The 19,006-nt window shown below is 38.4% G+C and overlaps 1 protein-coding gene across 7 annotated transcripts in view; it reads right to left on the bottom strand.

The window, feature by feature from the left end:
• POU2F1 (POU class 2 homeobox 1) overlaps nucleotides 1-19,006 on the bottom strand; it is a 132,442-nt gene that overhangs the window by 26,975 nt on the left and 86,461 nt on the right. For 5 of the 7 annotated variants that reach the window (XM_080614358.1, XM_080614361.1, XM_080614363.1 and 2 more), the window contains 3 exons: nucleotides 12,546-12,672; nucleotides 3,149-3,243; nucleotides 661-834 (listed from right to left, as the gene is read on the bottom strand). In XM_080614358.1, coding sequence (XP_080470484.1) covers nucleotides 661-834; nucleotides 3,149-3,243; nucleotides 12,546-12,672 — 396 coding nt within the window. The remainder of the gene's footprint in view (nucleotides 1-660; nucleotides 835-3,148; nucleotides 3,244-12,545; nucleotides 12,673-19,006) is intronic. The other 2 variants (XM_080614359.1, XM_080614364.1) reach the window with 1 other exon arrangement.

Genomic DNA, 19,006 nt, shown 5'->3' with positions numbered 1-19,006 from the left:
AATTCACTTTGTACTTTTAATTGTACTTCTCATACAACCATTTTCACGACATTCAAGATTACTTTTCTCCTGCTCTGTGGATATTTCTGAGCTTTTAAATAAACCAAAATAAACCGCAACTCCAGTTCACCTCTGTGAGAAGCGAACTTTAAAGGTGACAGTCCTTTCAGGTTTTGTTTAGGAACCTTAGCAAAAGCATTTAATACAGAAATCATTGATGTTTAATAGAAAAATGAGCTTGAGAAATAAAAACCCTCTGACATTCAAAGCAACTGCACAGTTATGATATACTTTTTAAAAACACAGAGCAGTTAATTGTGCTGTATGATTTCTGGAACTTTGTACTTCTGAAGACAGCTTTAAAGTGCTTTGCCCATTCATTTTGCATCCTATAGAATGAATAGTGCACATGCAATGACATCTGGCACTGGTAAATACATGTACCTGCTGGGAAAATGGCTATGCTTTCAAACCAACAGGGAAGAAGATGGATGTATGGCTTTTTCTCTTATTTCTTAGAAATCCCCTACACAAAAGCCAGAGTATAACCCTATTTAAGAAGGTTCTCCTAGGAAAAGGTGGAATTGTAGTCTTCCCTCCAGACTTGAAAGATGAGACCTCAGATTCCACACTGGCAGGGACTAAGTTACACAGTCTCACCTGAGTGAATCCAAGTTTGATCCGTCTTTGTTTGAAAGTCTTGGCAAACTGCTCAAGCTCCTCAAGGTCACTGGGCTCCTCCAAGCTGGGAGTGTCAATTCGCTTTGGTGTTGACTGGCTCTGTGGAAGTGGCTGAATGGGGGTCGCTGCTATTGTGCGTGTTGGGGTTGCTGGCTATTAAGATAGCAAGGAAAAGATGAAAATCAGACTTAAAAGAATAATCAGCAAAAATCCAATTAAAAAAAAGATGAGATTTCTGTGAGAAAGATCAATGAATCTGACATTTCCAGCAATCTGAAAGTTCCTGCAATTTATTTAGATTCCTCTCAAGAATGAACAATTACAATTCAGAAAACTGCATTAATATGACAGCCTTTTAAGAGCTCTGTCAGCATCTATTAAAGAAGAGATGCTCAATGCAGCAGATAACCAACAACTTTTACTTGCTGTAGAAGCTGCTCAAAAGAAAGGCTGAATGCTCTTACTTAATATAGTTCTATCATTTACAGACAGCTTGGCATTCATCCCCTTTTAATAATTTAAAAATTGAATTTACTGCTTGTGTGAAGTGGCAGATTGTCATCAGCCCAAAAGATTCAAGCTTCCTCTTTAGTCTTGGAACAAGGAGCACATACAAGGTGCAGCAAAGATGGCAAGTTTCCTTGAATGCCATCTCTTGTGACTGACTCATCTCTTCCAGTAAGAAAAAACTATGTCTAACCCTTCTGTGGATATTTGCAACTGTAAGGATGAATGTACTGGTGATACAAGAAAGTAATTAAAGGTAACCTTCATAAAATAATTCCTTTTAGGTCACATTTTGTTCCTACATAAAAGGCTAATTTTCCAGTAAGTCCACATGAGGTTCACTATTCCTGAACACAGGCACAACAGCGTATTTTACTATGCAACAATAATAAGAATCTGAAAAAAAAATGAGCAGCATAGAAAATATTCACATGTGGACAAAATAGTATCTGGTATTGCATAGTTCAGGCTTTATGTGCAACAGGAACATCAGAAATGCATTTTGAGTGCATAACTCTACCTTCTTCCATGCCACAGAGGAAATGAGATGCAGAGACAAATCATCTACTCTAGCAAAATTCTACTCAGTTCAGCTGTGGCTCTTAAGCAAAGGTGACTTCATGCTTTTATGTGCTATGCCCAGTTCTGAAACTACAGACTCCTTCAGGGCAAATAAGAACAGCCTCAAGTCTACACAATATTACAGTACTATGCAAAGTCTACGCAAGGGTCCAGAAATGGCTGTTCTAAAAGAAACGGCCTACATTTAGTTAAGTCTTTACACTGATCCTTACGTTGTTTTTCTTCTGGATTAATACAGTATTTTGCAGCGCACAGCAGATGGCAGAGGGAGGTCAGGATCTATAATTCTATTTCTTGACAAATAATGTGATCATATATGATCTTCTAGGATTGTAGATATATATGTCACACACTAAAGATTTTTACTATTTTTTAATTTACATGAAACATAGTGGGTAATTACTGCAACATGTCTTTACTGACTTCACCCCCTTTAGACAATTTATTTTCTCTTTGTACTTTTGATACTTTTTTTTTAATCCAAGTGTAATCTTTAGTAGGGAGTCAGGCTGCTAACTGAGGTATGAACTACAGAGGTGAGACAAATTCCATTTTCCACATGGTGCATGAAAAATACTATAGGTAGTATAATAGAAAATGAAGTTTTCTAAGATGTTGATAGGCATCTTATTACAGACTAAAAAATTCTTACATGTAACAAAGTTGGCAGGAAAATACCATACATGGTATTTGCAAAACAGCATGCAGTCACATAACTAAACTGCACAGTAAAACTCAGAGTGAAGCAAAACTAAATTTGCAGGCACACGCAACCTTAAAATTGCTTTTCTTGCAGTCTGAAAGCTTAATTATAGAGCTTTAATATTTTAACATTAAAATATAGCAGAATATTTTAATGTATTTTTAACAATCTCCTCACTTTCACAGAAAGTAACTAGGAAGACTGGCAATGACTTAGCAATAATAGCAAAACAACTGTGCTACAATAAAGGTAGATTACCACTGAAATTTCTAGAAAGAAAGATACTTGTAAAGTAATCCTCTTTATGGGCTTTTTAGGTAGCCCATTCCTTCCTCTTCTGAATTTCACAAATTTGTAGATCGTTCAAAAAGTCTTAAAAGAAATCAAATGATGCTCTAGAGCCATTAACTCAAGATATCAATCATGGAAATTTTCAGCTAAAAGTAAAAATTTAGAACCTTAAATGCATGAAAAGAGGCACATTAGGGTGGACACTACTAAAACATAAAAAACCCCAGAAGTCACTGATACTTCAGTTCAACACTGAATCAATCTGGCAAGACAAACACTATTACAGCTGCAATACCTACTCTGGTAACTATTACAAAGGGTCCATTCATTTGCAATAGTTAAATCACCTCAAAGCAACTTATAAACTGTAGAAATAAGCCTGACCTGCGAGGCAAGGGTGATGCTTGGCTGAGACTGCAGGAGGTTGGCTTGGCTTTGCTGAGGTAGTTGCGTTAAAAGATTCTGCGCTTGCAGGAGACCTGGAAAACGAAAAGGGTGGGCTGGATTTGTCATTTTAAAAGACTAAAACATGAAATGAGATAAAACAAGGCTCTTGCCAAATAATGGAAAGTTACAAAAATTTGAGATGCAAGCCTTCATTTCATCCCTGCACAGACTTCAGACTTTGGACTTTTCTGTCCAAAATCCCTTGGCATTTATGGAAGGGTAAAAAAGAGAAGCTTGCACCAGTCTCTCCTGCAGAAAGAGTTTGCAATGATCTAGGTTATCCCAGTTCTGTGTTCAGGAATCATTTATTGCTTCTTTCAGCTTACAGATTTGGGGTAAACCTCTTCCTGTAACAAAGAGTTGACCAAGAATTTGGGAGCCATATAAAAATAAACAACTGAACACTAATCAGATCAAATCCAACAACCAAATGCTAATCAAAACTACAAATTTGGCTCCTTGATCACCCTTCTCCCTCTCCATATTACCCCATGCAATCTGCCGAACAAGAAGGCAACTTTCCCTGGCAAATGTAAGCATAAGACCATGCCACAAGACCAAAAAAGCCCAGATAACCATTTCCTGGCTGAAATAAAGAAGAAATCTTTTGGAAATGTAATCAGAACTTAAAGCTTAGGTAAGATACTGAACACTGTTTAAACTGCACAAATAGAATAAACATTACATTGAACGTATGAAAACCTGTGCTATTATGGAAAAGTGACAACATTAAAGAACAGTTGGGACTGACGCAACCATCAATTGCTGTTGTTCTAAAAATAAATTCTCTTGCAGTCCACTATTTGTAGGGTTTATTAAATTTCTCAGGAAATTAAGATATAAGCTTGCATCTATATATTTTAACCATAAGCTGATTAATTTTTTTAATTCTAAAATTAGAATTTATATATTTTTAAGGTGTAAGGATCTTGACAAAAATATACCTAGTTAGTCAATTCCCTCAATTTTATTGTTAAAAATATTACTGGTATTCTTTAGGTAACTCCTGGCTATGACTATCAACTTCCCCTTATTAATTTAAGAAGCTGACTAATTAAACCTATGCTTAGTAGACATCTTCAATATACCAAGTTCCTAAAACCAGGAGAGAACGATGGCACAACAATGGATGGACACTACAGGCACTCAGAGGACGGAACACAAACTACGTTCCACTTAAATTCTGTAATTTGAATTTGACATGAGCTGTTCTGGCTCATCAGCTGCCTGATCAACCAGAACACACCACTCCCAACCAGCTACGTCTTAGTAGAACACAGGTAGGAGACACAGGAATTTAGGACTTGATAAATACCAAGTGAGAAACTGGATATTTTATGCGAGGTTAAGGCCATAGGAGACATGAAAAGAGGGACTACCAGGGGTAGAAAGAAGAAAATGTATCCTCAATGAGCGATACACAACTACAGAATTGTCTTCTGACAGTAATATTGTTATTATTTTTTTAAACAAACTGTTAAACATGTATTTTAACTAGAATGCATTGCTATCAAATGTCAAGATCCACAGAATAAAGCCAGATGTTCATGCAACATAATAGCACAGTATAGACATCTATGTAAATTTGCTTTGCATCACATAATCAACACGTTTCACCTGTGTTTTTGAAAAGCCACAGCGAGGGAAAGGAGCACCTTAAGGAACTTTGAAGACAGCTCCCTACTACGCAGTGCTTTTTACAGCACAAATATTTTTTCACTTGAAAGATGACTTCAGCTGCCCCAATCTAAATATTAATTAGTGAACAATCATCCCCAAGTGAAAAGGTTTTGACCTTCATTTAATGACAGTGAATTTTAACTGATAAATTGAATAGAAAGGAGCAACCCATTACACTGATACTGTAGAGTGGCCAACCAACAATAAAACAAAAAATAAGCAGCTGACAGTGACCACATTTGACCTCTACTGCATCAGTTACACCACAGATCACACGTTAACTGACTGGTCTTATGACTGTAGTCAGAGTCATTAGGACTGTCCTTTTGGGATTTTTTGTCCTCAAAGAAATCCCAGAGGATGTTTTTCTGGCAATAACACTTTTGCTGGAGAAGACAAGATGACTACATTTTTCCTCAGTTTATTCTCCCTCTGAAGTAATTAGCACTGAGGGACAGTATAAGATATTCTGAATGTGTTTAATCTACTCAGGTTTTACATCAATTTATCCTATTTAAGAGATACTGATACAAGATTTCTTGGGCAAAAACCGAAGAACAAGTTAGGTCAACCTGCAGCTGACTGAAGTAATAATCAGGGCATGGGGAACAGAACTGTTTCAGCAAAGCATGCATCTCTTCCACTGGTTTACAATCTTTTCAGACACTTTTCATGCTCGTGCTTCGGACTCTTGTTGGCTTCCATGCATTTCTGTTCTTTGCAAACATGACTTGCCTAACCTTCATCTTTGGGGTGCTGTTTTTCTGTGAAGAAACTACTGGTCCCCACTTCCACTCAGGAAGACTTCAGTGACTTCACTTACAGGGCACATAGCACAGCCTTTTAAATACAGTTTAAGTCCAAAACTGCACCTTTTAGGAAACTGCTGAGATACTGGTGTTTCACACTTTGCAGTTTCCTTAGGAACTTGACACTGCCATCAATACTGTTTAACAGTACTGATGATAATAATTAATATCTATTAATATAATAGATATTAATATCTTTATAACCAGTAAAGCTGATGGGACAAAATACACTCTCAGAGAGTTTGTGGATAATACTAAATACAGGGAAAATGATCAATAAACCAGAAGTCAGGGTCTAGAGAGGCTATACAAATGGAAACTCATAAGGATCAGTGCAAGAAAATGCAACATCGTGGATGAGGACTGGAATAAGCCTGTATAGCAAAACAGGGTGTACACTAGGTGGTTAGAAAGCAGTTTCACAGAAAATAGATCTGCGTGTCCTGGAGGTCAGTAAGATGAGCATGAGCCAGCAGTGTCTCCTTACAATAAGGACAGTCAACAATCACATCCTGGGCTCTGTCCACAAGAGTGCAACCAGCAGGTTAAGGGCTGCAATTCTTGCCCTCTGTTTGGCACTAGCAAGACTGCATCTAGAGTAGTGTGTTCAGCTTTTGGTTTCCATGTACAAGACACAATGATATCCTGGATTTTATACATTCAAGGCCCACAAGGGTGGCTAATAGGCTGGAACAAACATATAAGGAATAGGTAAGTAAGCTGAGTTGTTCAGCCTTATGAAAAAAATAGGTTAGATCCTATTTCTGTCCTCAGAGACAGAAATGGGCTTTTTTTGAGGGTGCACAGTACTGAGATGCAAGAGATGAGTTGGAACATGGAAAACTACAAGTAGACATATGGAAACTTTTCTATTTTATTTTAATCATGAGAGTGGTCAGCTATTGGGGTAGATACTTGAAGAGGCTGCAGAATCTCTACACTTGGTGATGTTCAAAATAAACTGGCCAAGGCCCTAAGCACTCCGCTGTAATTGGACCTGCTTCAAGAAATACTACATGACCTCTACAGGTCCCTTCCAAGCTATGTATCTTTTTAAAATTGTACTTGTATACTTACATTTACAGAGGTAGTTTTTCTAGCCCTCTCCTTTGCGTTCTAAGAGTCCAGTAGTATTATTGCACTAAATATGCCACATGTATCACCTATGTGATGCTCTAAAAGAATGGAGGAGATAAGGATTTACACAAAGGTATGATGCTTTAGATGTTTTGGAGGTTTGGTTGGGTTTTTTTAATAGCTAAAGTAAATGCATCTACCATCATCCAGGACTCTTCCTGTAATGTCTACAAGAATATTTTTCTGGTCCAAGGCAAAAAACTCTTCCTGCCAGCCAACAGACTAATCTGGAGTTTAGCTCTTACTAAAATTAAACAAAAGATAAAACAAACATGCAAATGCAGATTTTTTTCAGCGTAATTTTTAAAAAGTTGGCCCAGAAGCATGATACATAATTCATTCTTATCTGATCCCTCCAAAGAGTGATTTATTTATTTTTTTTTTTTAAATCTAAAAAAAACCTGTCTGCTTATTCTTTGCCAAAGCCGTTCATCTTCTCACAGACATATCCTGGAAGGTAGCTTGCAAGACAAAGCCATTAAAATGTCATAACTTGATTAACTGGAAACAACTGAAAGGAAAGAAGGAAGGCTGTCATACTACATGCTACATACAGTCCTATGTGTATTAACTTTGTTTATCACTGTTGATGCAAAGAACCTTCTGGGCACTTTGGTGTACTCCATTTGTCCTGGGTTCAGCAGTAGCAGTCACTTTTTCTCCTTCTTAGTAGCTGGTGCAGCGCTGTGTTTTTGATTTTCGGCCTGGGGACAGTACTGATAACACTGATGTTTTCAGTTACTGGTCAGAATGCTTAGTCTGACCAAGGCCTTTGTGAGTCTCATGGTCTGCCAGGGAGGGGAAGCCGGGAGGAAGCAGGGACAGGACACCTGACCCAAACTAGCCAAAGAGGTATTCCATACCACAGCACGTCATGTTCAGGATGTACTGGGAGTTATCCGAAAGGGCACTCTCTGTTCGGTTGGGCTCATTTTTCGGCAGGTGGTACCATATTCTCTTCCCTTATTATTTCTCTTATCATTATTATTATTAGTGGTAGCAGTAGTGGTTTGTGTTATACCTTAGTTACTGCACTGTTCTTATCTCAACCCATGGGAGTTACATTCTTTCGATTCTCCTTCCCACCCCTCTGGGAGAGGGGAAGGCAGGGGGGGAGTAGAAAGTGAGTGGCTGAGTTGCCGACTGGCTTAAACCATGACACCATTTTATCAAATCCAGATCTTCCAAAATAGGGACTAGTAGTTGGAATTATATTGGGATCCAACACAAGAGAGAAAGTACTAACCTATCCATTCCTACAAATCTGTTCCACCGAGATGTTAAGCTGCCGCATGCTGCTGCTGCACTTTTCGCTGCATCCAGGTACCCTTTAAGATAGGCTCAGGAACATGACGCAATGTGCTGAAGCTGCTGCACTGTGGTTTTGCAGAGTATCATTTCAGTGATCCATGCAAAGGTGCTGCCACACTACTTCAATGAAAAGTCAGAATTTTTACCCATTGATGCTGTTCAGATGGTTAGAAGCAGACTCGATTTCAAAGAGGACAGGAAATATTAGAGGATTTAATTCAGATCTTGGTAATGGGTATTTATAGCACATGGGGAAACGTTAACATTTAAATTACTTCTCCCAAGTTCTTCCTTATTCCACTTCAAGCTCTCTCCTCTTATGTGCAGACTCAGCTAGATTTTATTCAACTGCTGTGTCAGCAAATATGCTGTCATCAAGAGTCTCCTAATGACAATGAAATCCTGGGTCTCCTCATCTGCATATTGAGGAGACCTAAGCACTTTCACCTGGTTCACAGCATATTATTAACAAAATGAGGAAGAGTCCTGTAAGGGCAGTACAGGTGCACAATCTTAGATGAGATGAATGCTTGTCCATTACAAATTTGATGCATCTGAGAAGAAATACAGGAAACTTCAGGCATTTTCCTCCATCCTGACACTGGCTGAGGAAGCTGCACTCTGATTTATGGTACCAGAGGCCAGCAGGGTAGGTACCAATGTTTAACATTCGTTATTTCATTTTAAAAATGTGTTTGATTCGGGTTTTTCAATGATACAAGTGAAGTCTCAAAGTCTGTTTGACAAGTATGAAAGAAGTGAACAGCACTGGATTTGGCCTGCCAACATCTTCCCAGGTATTTTTACAATAACATCATAAACAAGGGTTTTAATAATAAACAGGAATAAATTGAGAATAGGTAGGCCCAGTTTCAATGTTTAAAGCTACTTAGTAGCTTGCCTTCCACGTTTGCCTTTTTGGATACTTTCTTTATAAGTACTGATTCCAAATCTCCTTTACAATGATGCATTCTTTTCTCATATCTTAACTTCTATTTGCAAGATTAATTTAAATGAAATGAAGCACGATTTCCCTTCTCCATTCAGATTTTACCTATATGATTTTTACTGGCAATATCTTCTGAGTAGAAAGGCAAATGGTCATTTGATGAGGGTAGTATTTTTAAGAAACAGCTATAATTGTAGTAAAGGATGTTGAATTAATTATTCTAGAGACAGATCTATTAGATAGGAGAGCAGATAAAAGATGTATAAGTACCGTACAAGGTGCTACATTCCTGCCTGTGACCTTAGCAATAATATGTGGACAAGGATTGCTCTGAATAAGAAATTGTTCCAAATTTCTATTTCTGTTCAATCTTCTGCATATCTGCTGAGTCTTGAAACAATTCCTTCAGTTATGATGTTACCTACTACCAAACATGAAAACCAGGAACTTCACAATTTGTTTCACCTCAGCCAGAGAATAACCAGAAATCATGTGGAAAAGATGACTACACCAGACATACGACAGTGCATTTAAAGGGAGAATTTCACATATGCTGCTGTGAGCTATGTGTGTTGAAGAAAGATAGCAGAATAACATCCTCATTGTTGAACAGTATTTTAGGTGTTGAATTTTATGATTTCTTTTTTCAGAAGTTGGATCTAAGCCAGACATTCAACCCCTTCCAAGAATCTCAATATGATTGCTGATGATTGCATTACTTTGCACACCATCACCTCTTCAAGTAAAAGAAGCTTCTCTCTACCTAATGTTTACATTTTTTCTACAATCTTGCTTAGAGATAACATTCTTCATTTCCCTCAACTATTCTCTGTATTAAAAACCGTATTTCTCAATTTACATTATTGGCATGTACAAAATACGTAGTCTGTAAAGCTTTCTTCCAGAAAAAAAAAAAAGAAAAAAGGATTTCTTCCAGAACAGATAATCCATAAATAAACCTGACTTTTCATTAGTTATTAAATGCATACATACATATATATAAAGCCATATGCAGTACCAATGAGGCAGCAAAAAATCCCTCAATGACACTGGTTTTAAAGAAAGCTCTATGCTACTTCATTCAAAAATATTATTATTTTATGAAGTTCACTAATGTACAAGTAGGACTAATAGGACAAGAAAAACATGGAAAAGCCAGCTGCAACAGCAAACAACAAAATAAAAATACACACTTTCTCAATTTTTCTCGTAAATAATAACATACTGTTTGAGATCTTCTAACAATAACCATGAAATACTGCACAAAGCCATACCAAAAAGTGATATAAGGGATATTATGACATACATGTTGCTTTATCATTGAGTGCTCATGAAGAAAATTGGATCCATTCAAGCATTTCAGTTCAGAAGATTGTCACACACTAATGGCCTATGGTCAGAATATAAATCTTCCAACATTTTTGAGCTATTCAGTTGTCCAGGCTGCACATTACCAGTAAAAAAATGGTGTTTCTACACACACTGCATCACTGACAACAGCAACATGCAGGTCTTAAACTGCAGTGAAGAAATCATTTTCAGAGATGGTCCTTCAAAAAGGCACTATGAAAACCTCTCTGGTAGTTATTCTACTTCAATAGATTTTTTTAAAGCAAACAAACAAATAGCTTTCCTTCTTTTCTATAATGAAGGCAATTCATTTTGAGAGATTAATATAATTGCTTCTGTTAGTTTCCTTTTTTGTGAACCATCTTCAGAGACGTTTTAGAAAACCAGCAGGTTAGCTGAAAAATGTAGATATTTTTTAGAAAACCAGTAAGTTTTTCAAAACAATGGTTTTTTTGTTGCTGTTTCCTTAAAAAAGAAAAAGAAAATTGCCTATTTTAAAGAATCCTTGAACTAAATTTTGGTTAAGTTTGAAACCTTCTAGAAGTATATGTTAAGCTTGTAAGTTCTGCTTCTTTTTAAGAAACTAGTACATCACTAGATGCTTCCATAAATAGCCTTTTAGCTACTTTCTACCAGTGCTGGTATAAAAGCTCTCCTAAATTACGTCCTATTTTTAAAAAAATTAATTTTGACTAACGCTTTATCCAAATGTGAGAGCATTCAGACAGTGTGAGGGATTCAGCACAATGGAAAGCCAGTTCTATCCAATTCATAGTATATAAGAAGGAATGATGCATGAAAAAATCAAAAGAAGAAAATGAAGTGCAAAGAGCTGCTTTATAGGACAGCCAGGCTCTGGAGGACTCTTCAAGCATAACAGGATTTGCCTTCTGAGAAAGAATCTTTGGATTACCAGACCTGAACAACTGAGTTCATACAGAAAAGAAAGGGTGGGGGGAAGACCATTTCTGTATATCAGTGTAAGAGACCATGGCTAAATGCAGTTTTCTGTGGACATCAACGAATGGGGTGCAATCAGCACTCTGATTTATTGCAACATGAATGCATTAGTACTTAGAGCAAAGTTACTGTACAACATCTTAACCGGTTGGGCACAGTATTATCTACCACTGCCTTGGTTTGCCTTTAGCATGTAAGACATACCCAGTTTACCACTAAAATAATATTTCCAGGAGGAGTTATAAAAAAAAAAAAAATCAAGCCTTCTAGCTCTTTTCTCAAGGTGCAATTATTATTTCAGTTCATGACAAAATTCACTATACCCTCCTTAGGCTTAAGGACTTTTCTAGTCTCCCACATGGACTCTTGTCTTTGTCATCTTTTTCCAGCATGTCTTTGTTTTGGCTGGCATAGTTATTTTTCTTCCTAGTAGCTGGTACAGTGCTGAGTTTTGGCTTTAGTCTGGGAATAATGTTGATGTTTTAGTTGTTGCTAAGCAGTGCTTACACTAAGTCAAGGACTTCTCAGATTCTCATGCCACCCCATCAGCAAGTAGGCTGGAGGACACAAGAAGCTGGGAGGAGACATAGCCGGGACAGCTGACCTAAACTGGCCAAAGTAATATCCCACACCGTGTGACATAATGCTCAGTATATAAACTAGGGGGAAAGCTGACTAGGGGCTACTGCCCAGGAACTGGCTGGGTACCAGTCAGCAGGTGGTAAGCAACTGCACTGTGCATCACTTGTTTTGTATGTTCTAGTTTTTTTATTGTCACCATCATCATGCCTTCTGTTTCTGTCCTATTTAACTGTCTTTATCTCAACCCACAAATTTTACTTCTTCTCCCCCCCCCCCCCCCGCCTCATAAAGCCTCTCCCACATCCCACAGCAGTAAGGGGAAGTAAGCAAGTGATTGTGTGGTGTTTAGCTACCTGCCAGGCTAAACCACAAGACAGTTTTAGCATTTTGCGTCTGACATCCAGAAAGGAGGTGTCCCCTTCAAGTCTCCTAATCACAACACTGTTAATTCTTCTATTGAATATCAACAGCTAGTGAAGGTGTATCAACCACCTCGGTTTCACCTTCTGCTCTAAAAAGCTATGTACAATTTTCTTTCCTGGCAAGAACCACTTACCCTGCTGCCCCTGCGGTGTTTGAGAGATGATGAACTGTGCTGGCTGCAAGTTGGTTGTTGGATGCACCAACACAAACTGTTGCAGGTTGAGATTCTGTTGCTGAAGCTGCTGCAAGTGCTGCAAATCCTTAAGGAAACGGGGGGGGGGGGGGGGAGGGGAGGGGAGAAAAGGGGGGACAAAAAAAGAAAGAAAAAAAAGAAAAAAAAGAAAAAAAAGAAAAAAAGAAAAAAAAGAAAAAAAAGAAAAAAAAGAAAAAAAAGAAAAAAAGAAAAAAAAGAAAAAAAAGAAAAAAAAGAAAAAAAAGAAAAAAAAGAAAAAAAAGAAAAAAAAGAAAAAAAAGAAAAAAAAGAAAAAAAAGAAAAAAAAGAAAAAAAAGAAAGGAAAAGAGAGAACAGTGTGTTAGACATTTAAGTCAGCCATGACTCCCAGTGTAACTAGATTTCCTATCAATCAGTTATATTCTAACATTTAAAGATAAATGTGGATGTCCAACACAGCAGTCTTGCTACCTGCTACTGAACATCCTTTAGACTGGAAATTTGAGTTTCTCTGTCCTTTATAAAACCAAACAAAAATTGTGCATGCAATAACCCAGCAAAATATTTCCAGCACTGTTCTGCTTTAACAAAAAAGAAAATCAGTTCCCTCTCTCCCCATCCCAAATGCAGTAGGTTTCAAATACTTTTGAATTATCAGCACCCACATTTTTCAGACTTACTTTCTGAGGATACAACTCTGCTACAAAATTCATTGTTGACAAATCAAGCATATTAGCTGGAAGCTATTTTGTTTATAACAACAACAATCTGCGATTACCATTCTAATCAGCAACAGGAAAGCAAAAAAGTACAGCTTCGTAGCTTGCACTTTTCAGGCCAAATTTCAGAAAGTAGCTAACATAAATAGCAAATAAATAAATTGTATTAGTTTTAAATCAAATTACAATAAGCTTAATAAACATGGCTATAATTAAAGATTAAAAGGGATAACCGAAAACACTGCACTACTGTAGAACCCCATTTTTATGTATGTAAACCATTCAGAACTATTAATTCTCTATAATCAAATGCTGGTCTCAACATAAATGCTAATCTTTGAAAAATGCTAATCTTTTCCTTTCATCTTCTTCAAACACAATAATAAAAAGAGTAACTGAAATTTGAAAATGGAAGCACAACATGAAGCTGGCCAACATAACAGAGGTAATCAATGAAAACTATCTATTTACTTGTGTAGAATCTTTCTACCTTCCTGGGAAGAAACTGTTTCAAAATACTCACCAAGCAGATAGATAAAAGCCTGAGATATTGCTCAAACGTAGAATTTCCCATTAAACAAATCAAACAAACCAAACAAAAAAAACTCCCAAAACTCTAATTCTGATGAGTTACTCAGATACTGGGTACCCGTCTGCAGGCAGATGCCCTTTTCTGAGTCTGACTGTGTCAGAAAATGTTAACATTGCCAGTTTGCCCCTAAACAGTATTCAGTCTTGCTGCCTGAATGGAGCTGCTAGTTTTAACATACTTGATAAGCCACACTAAGACCTGCTTCTTAAGACCTGTAAAGCCGCCCACATGCATTTTGACTGATGCAGGTTACTGAGCACTCACACAAGCTGCTCAGACAGCAGATGTGAAAAGCCATTAACTGTCAGCGATGGAAAGTCAAGACAGACTGACAAGAATAACTTTTTATTTACACAATACAATCATTTGCAGAATACAGTTGACTATGGCCTTACATGATTTTTAAACTGTTAAACTAAGACTTCAAAGTTGCAACAATCTCCTGCTGGGGCAGAGAGGTGGGGAGTATCAGTGGGTAGAAAGGAAGACTCAGGAGGGAAAAAAAAAGTCAATTGATTTATGAGACCACACACAGGCATTATAAGAAAATGACTACTTAACCTGCATTACAAAGACACTGGCCATCAATCAACTCAGGCAACTCAGTCATAGTAAGTCAAAAGCATGCAATGTAACAATATGGTAGACAAACAAGAGATGGACTGACCACCAAGCAACGCTCTTTAAGAAATGAAAACTTACATTTTATAAGAGAATGGTAATATTTCAAAAAGTGCCTGCCAGCAGAACAGAGTGATTTTGAAGTTGATGGTATTGTTTGCTTTCAGAAAATTTGAGAAGTACTGCAACCATTCCTACGAAATCAAGGCAGATTTCCTTCCAAAAAAAAGAGATATAACTACTCCAGTTTTTACCCAAGAACTCCATATTTCTTCTGATTTCGTACTACGAAGTTAGATCTTACTTCTTCAGCCCAAACCACAACAGCAACATGGACCTCCATTCATTTATTCACTGATTTCCAATGTTCTACTGGCTACCTTTTCAGATTGAGCAGACCCTCCAACACAGAGGGGCTCCTACTGAAACAGATGCAAGGACTAGATGCAGAGAAAGAAACAAAAATAGAAAGAGTAGGGCAAGCTGACTAAGGCTGTGAACACCAGGTGGAAGAAAAATTAATGGAGATTGAAGGATTAAAATAGAGGTGGATAAGAGAGAAAAAGTAGAAATACAAAAGGAAGAGTTGGGAAGAAATTTTTGAAGGAAAAACTGTGGACAGAAAACCAGACAGGTTTTCTGTCTGGACCTCCCCCACCAAAAGCAAACAACCAACACACACACACACACACACACACACACACACGCACACACAGATGATCACGCAGATCTCAGATGATGTGAAGAAGTACCACAGTAGATGGAGTTACATAACAAAAAGAATACAAAGAAACAGTGACAGTGTGTTTTTGAGATCAAAAGAAGAGAGCTTTGTTTAAAACTATGGTATTCACAAAACAGGGTACTCAGCTACGATATGACAGCTCTTATCATAAGGCTCTTACACTTTAATATGAGAAAACTGTTTTTAAATCAAGGCCTCAGGGATAACTGGTATAAGCAATCTTATTCTGTGCATCTACGTTGGTAAACGGTATGTTGGCTGAGTCTTGTTTAAATACAGAAATACAATTCCATAGCACTGAATGGAAACGATATCTCCAAGGCTAATCACTCTTAAATAGCCCCTCAAATTAATTTGAAATCCAACTTTATTTCTACCTTGGGAAAGTTCTATTATTTAGTTAATTGTAGCATTACAACAAATCTCCCAATAGCAATCATGCAAAAAAACCTGACACTGTTTCCCTATAACCACTCTTTTTCTCAATGGCAAAAATCTGTATACGAGCACAAGCACATAGAAAGAGATGGAAAGATTTTCAGGAAACATGAACTTCTTCTAGTGCTACCTAACAATTTAGAAAGATCAAAACAATCCAGCTCCTATCTTGGCAGAATAATCTGTCAAGTGAAGCATCTTGACATGAGGAAGTATCTAGGTTTTGTTTTTTAAAGTCATCTGGAGTTCTAAATTCATCAGGGGCTATAGCAATAGGACAAGGGGTGATGGGTTTAAACTTAAACAGTGGAAGTTTAGATTGGATATAAGGAAGAAGTTCTTTACCGTAAGGGTGCTGAGGCACTGGAATGGGTTGCCCAAGGAAGTGGTAAATGCTCCATACTTGACAGTGTTCAAGGCCAGATTGGATACAGCCTTGGGCGACACAGTCTAGTGTGAGGCATTCCTTCCCATGGCAAGGGGGTTGGAACTAGATAATCTTAAGGTCCTTTCCAACCCCAATCATTCTATGATTATCTCTAGCTACGACTTCAGAACTTAAGCATCTTTGACATTTTGAGGTTTACATCATATAAACACTGATCATGGATCCTGAAAAAAGTAACTTTTTCAAAGAACTCCAAAACTTGGTAAAACCATTTAGTGGCAATTTAGCATCAGCTCAGCAGCAGCACTAACCTCCTACCAGACTGCTGCAGCTGATAACCTGACATTAACTGAGCACACATGAAAGACATCATGCTTCTACAACTAGTTAATTAAATAAGGTAACACCCCTGCTGCAGAAGCCTGCCAATCAATCAATTCAAAAATCATCAAAACAAACATGCAGCTATCTGTGTAATCAGCTATATGTTTACAATAGTAATGCAAACAAAGCTGAGCAGTACTTGTAAATGGTTGTCAAGACGGATCATAAAGCATGGTTTTATTCACCTACAAACGTACAGCAGAAGTTTTCCATAGGGTATCTTAATTTATATCCAACATCTGCACATATCCTTGCCTCTAAATTGGAGAGACACCAATCTGATAGATGGACCACTTGGTGGATAAAGAACTGGCTGGATGGCCACACGCAAAGAGTTGTGGTCAATGGCTCAATGTCCGGCTGGAGACCGGTAACGAGTGGTGTCCCTCAGGGATCGGTGTTGGGACCGGTCTTGTTCAACATCTTTGTTGGTGAAAATGGACAATGGGATTGAGTGCGCCCTCAGTAAGTTTGCCGATGACACCAAACTGTGTGGTTTGGTTGATACGCCGGAGGGAAGGGATGCCATCCAGAGGGACCTCGACACACTTGTGAGGTGGGCTGATGCCAACCTTATGAAGTTTAACCATGCCAAGTGCAAGGTCCTACACCTGGGTCAGAGCAATCCCAGGCACAGCTACAGGCTGGGCAGAGAAGAGATTCAGAGCAGCCCTGCAGAGAAGGACTTGGGGGTGTTGGTCAATGAGAAACTTAATATGAGCCAGCAGTGTGTGCTTGCAGCCCAGAAAGCCAACCGTATCCTGGGCTGCATCAAGAGGAGCGTGACCAGCAGGTCAAAGGAGGTGATCCTGCCCCTCTACTCTGCTCTCATGAGACCTCACTTGGAGTATTGTGTACAGTTCTGGTGTCCTCAACATAAAAAGGACATGGAACTGTTGGAACAAGTCCAGAGGAGGGCGATGAGGATGATCAGGGGACTGGAGCGCCTCCCGTATGAAGACAGGCTGAGAAAGTTGGGGCTGTTCAGCCTGGAGAAGAGAAGGCTGCGTGGAGACCTCACAGCAGCCTTCCAGTATCTGAAGGGAGCCTATAAGGATGCTGGTGATGGACTATTCGTTAGGGACTGTAGTGATAGGACAAGGGGTAACGGGTTCAAACTTACACAGGGGAAGTTTAGATTGGATATAAGGAGGAAGTTCTTTACTGGGAGGGTGGTGAGGCACTGGAATGGGCTGCCCAAGGAAGTTGAGAATGCTTCATCCCTGGCAGTATTCAAGGCTGGGTTGGACAGAGCCTTGGGTGACATGGTTTAGTTTGAGGTGTCCCTGTCCATGGCAGGGGGATTGGAACTAGATGATCTTAAGGTCCTTTCCAAGCCTAACTATTCTAGGATTCTATATTATGCCTTGCACTTTCATCATAAGAAGCTAAACAAGATTCAACCAAGCTACATTTATATATCAAAATAACCTATCCTAAAATAAATTAATTGTAAAGCCAAACATTTAAGTAATGAGGAATGCCAGAAAACAAGCAAAACTTTACTTTTTAACCCTTGTGTTACAAATACACATTGTATGTATTTGTATAGGTGGCAACTACATGATCACATGCTATTTTTCATAGAGCCTTTAGCTCATTCACGTGCACAAACCAGACAACACTCACTTCAGAAGCTCCTACTTGACAGCACATGCCTGATCTTTTCAACTCTTCTCAAACACTTTTCTGAAGATTCTTTAAGTTCTGGAGAAAACCCCAGTATGAAATTAGTAATTCTAAGCACTTCACACATTTTCATAGCTTCCCACTGAAGTGGAAGAGCGGGATTAACCACATCTTGCGCATGCACAGAAATACCCACTAATGCCTGTGGATCACTTACATTTAAGTTGACTCACATAATATCAAATGGGAACCCTGTGACAGATGCACAGAGAGACGACAGAAGCTAATGACATTTCCCGTTCTTTTCTTGAAATATGCCTGTATTACTCGCTAGAGACAAAGGCTCAAGAAAATTAAGAGATAAACTTGGAGTCACGAGCTTCCTTGAACTCTACATTCTTGAATTATCTCCAGATCATGACAGTGAAGTGGGATACTTTGCTAAAAGAAGTAGTAATATCTGGTCACAGGGCACCAAGAGACTCAGTGGGCAGCTTCAGGTCTGGCCTTCTGAAAGTGGGTTGGCATCACTCTGGCCTTTGTAAGAGGCCAAAGAGGTCAGAACTTTTAGACCAACACCACAGAAGTTTGCCACTTCAGGTAAGAAAAACCTGATAGCACAACCAGGCTGTTATTCAGCCAGCAGACTAGCACAATAAAGGAATAGCATATTTCATCAATATGTCACAGGTAATTGCAGCATGTCGTGGTTTAAGCCCCAGCTGTAAATTAGAACCACGCAGTCTACTTCCCCCCCCGCACTCCCCAGAGGGATGGGGAGGAGAATCGAAAGAATGTAACTCCCACGGGTTGAGATAAAAACAGTCCAGTAACTAAGGTATAACACAAATCACTACTGCTGCCACCAACAACAATGATAAGAGAAATAACAAGGGAAGAGAACAC

The sequence above is a fragment of the Psittacula echo genome (assembly GCF_963264785.1).
Source record: "Psittacula echo genome assembly, chromosome: 3".
NCBI classification, from domain to species: domain Eukaryota; kingdom Metazoa; phylum Chordata; class Aves; order Psittaciformes; family Psittacidae; genus Psittacula; species Psittacula echo.
This window is presented reverse-complemented; position numbering and strand designations above follow the sequence as displayed.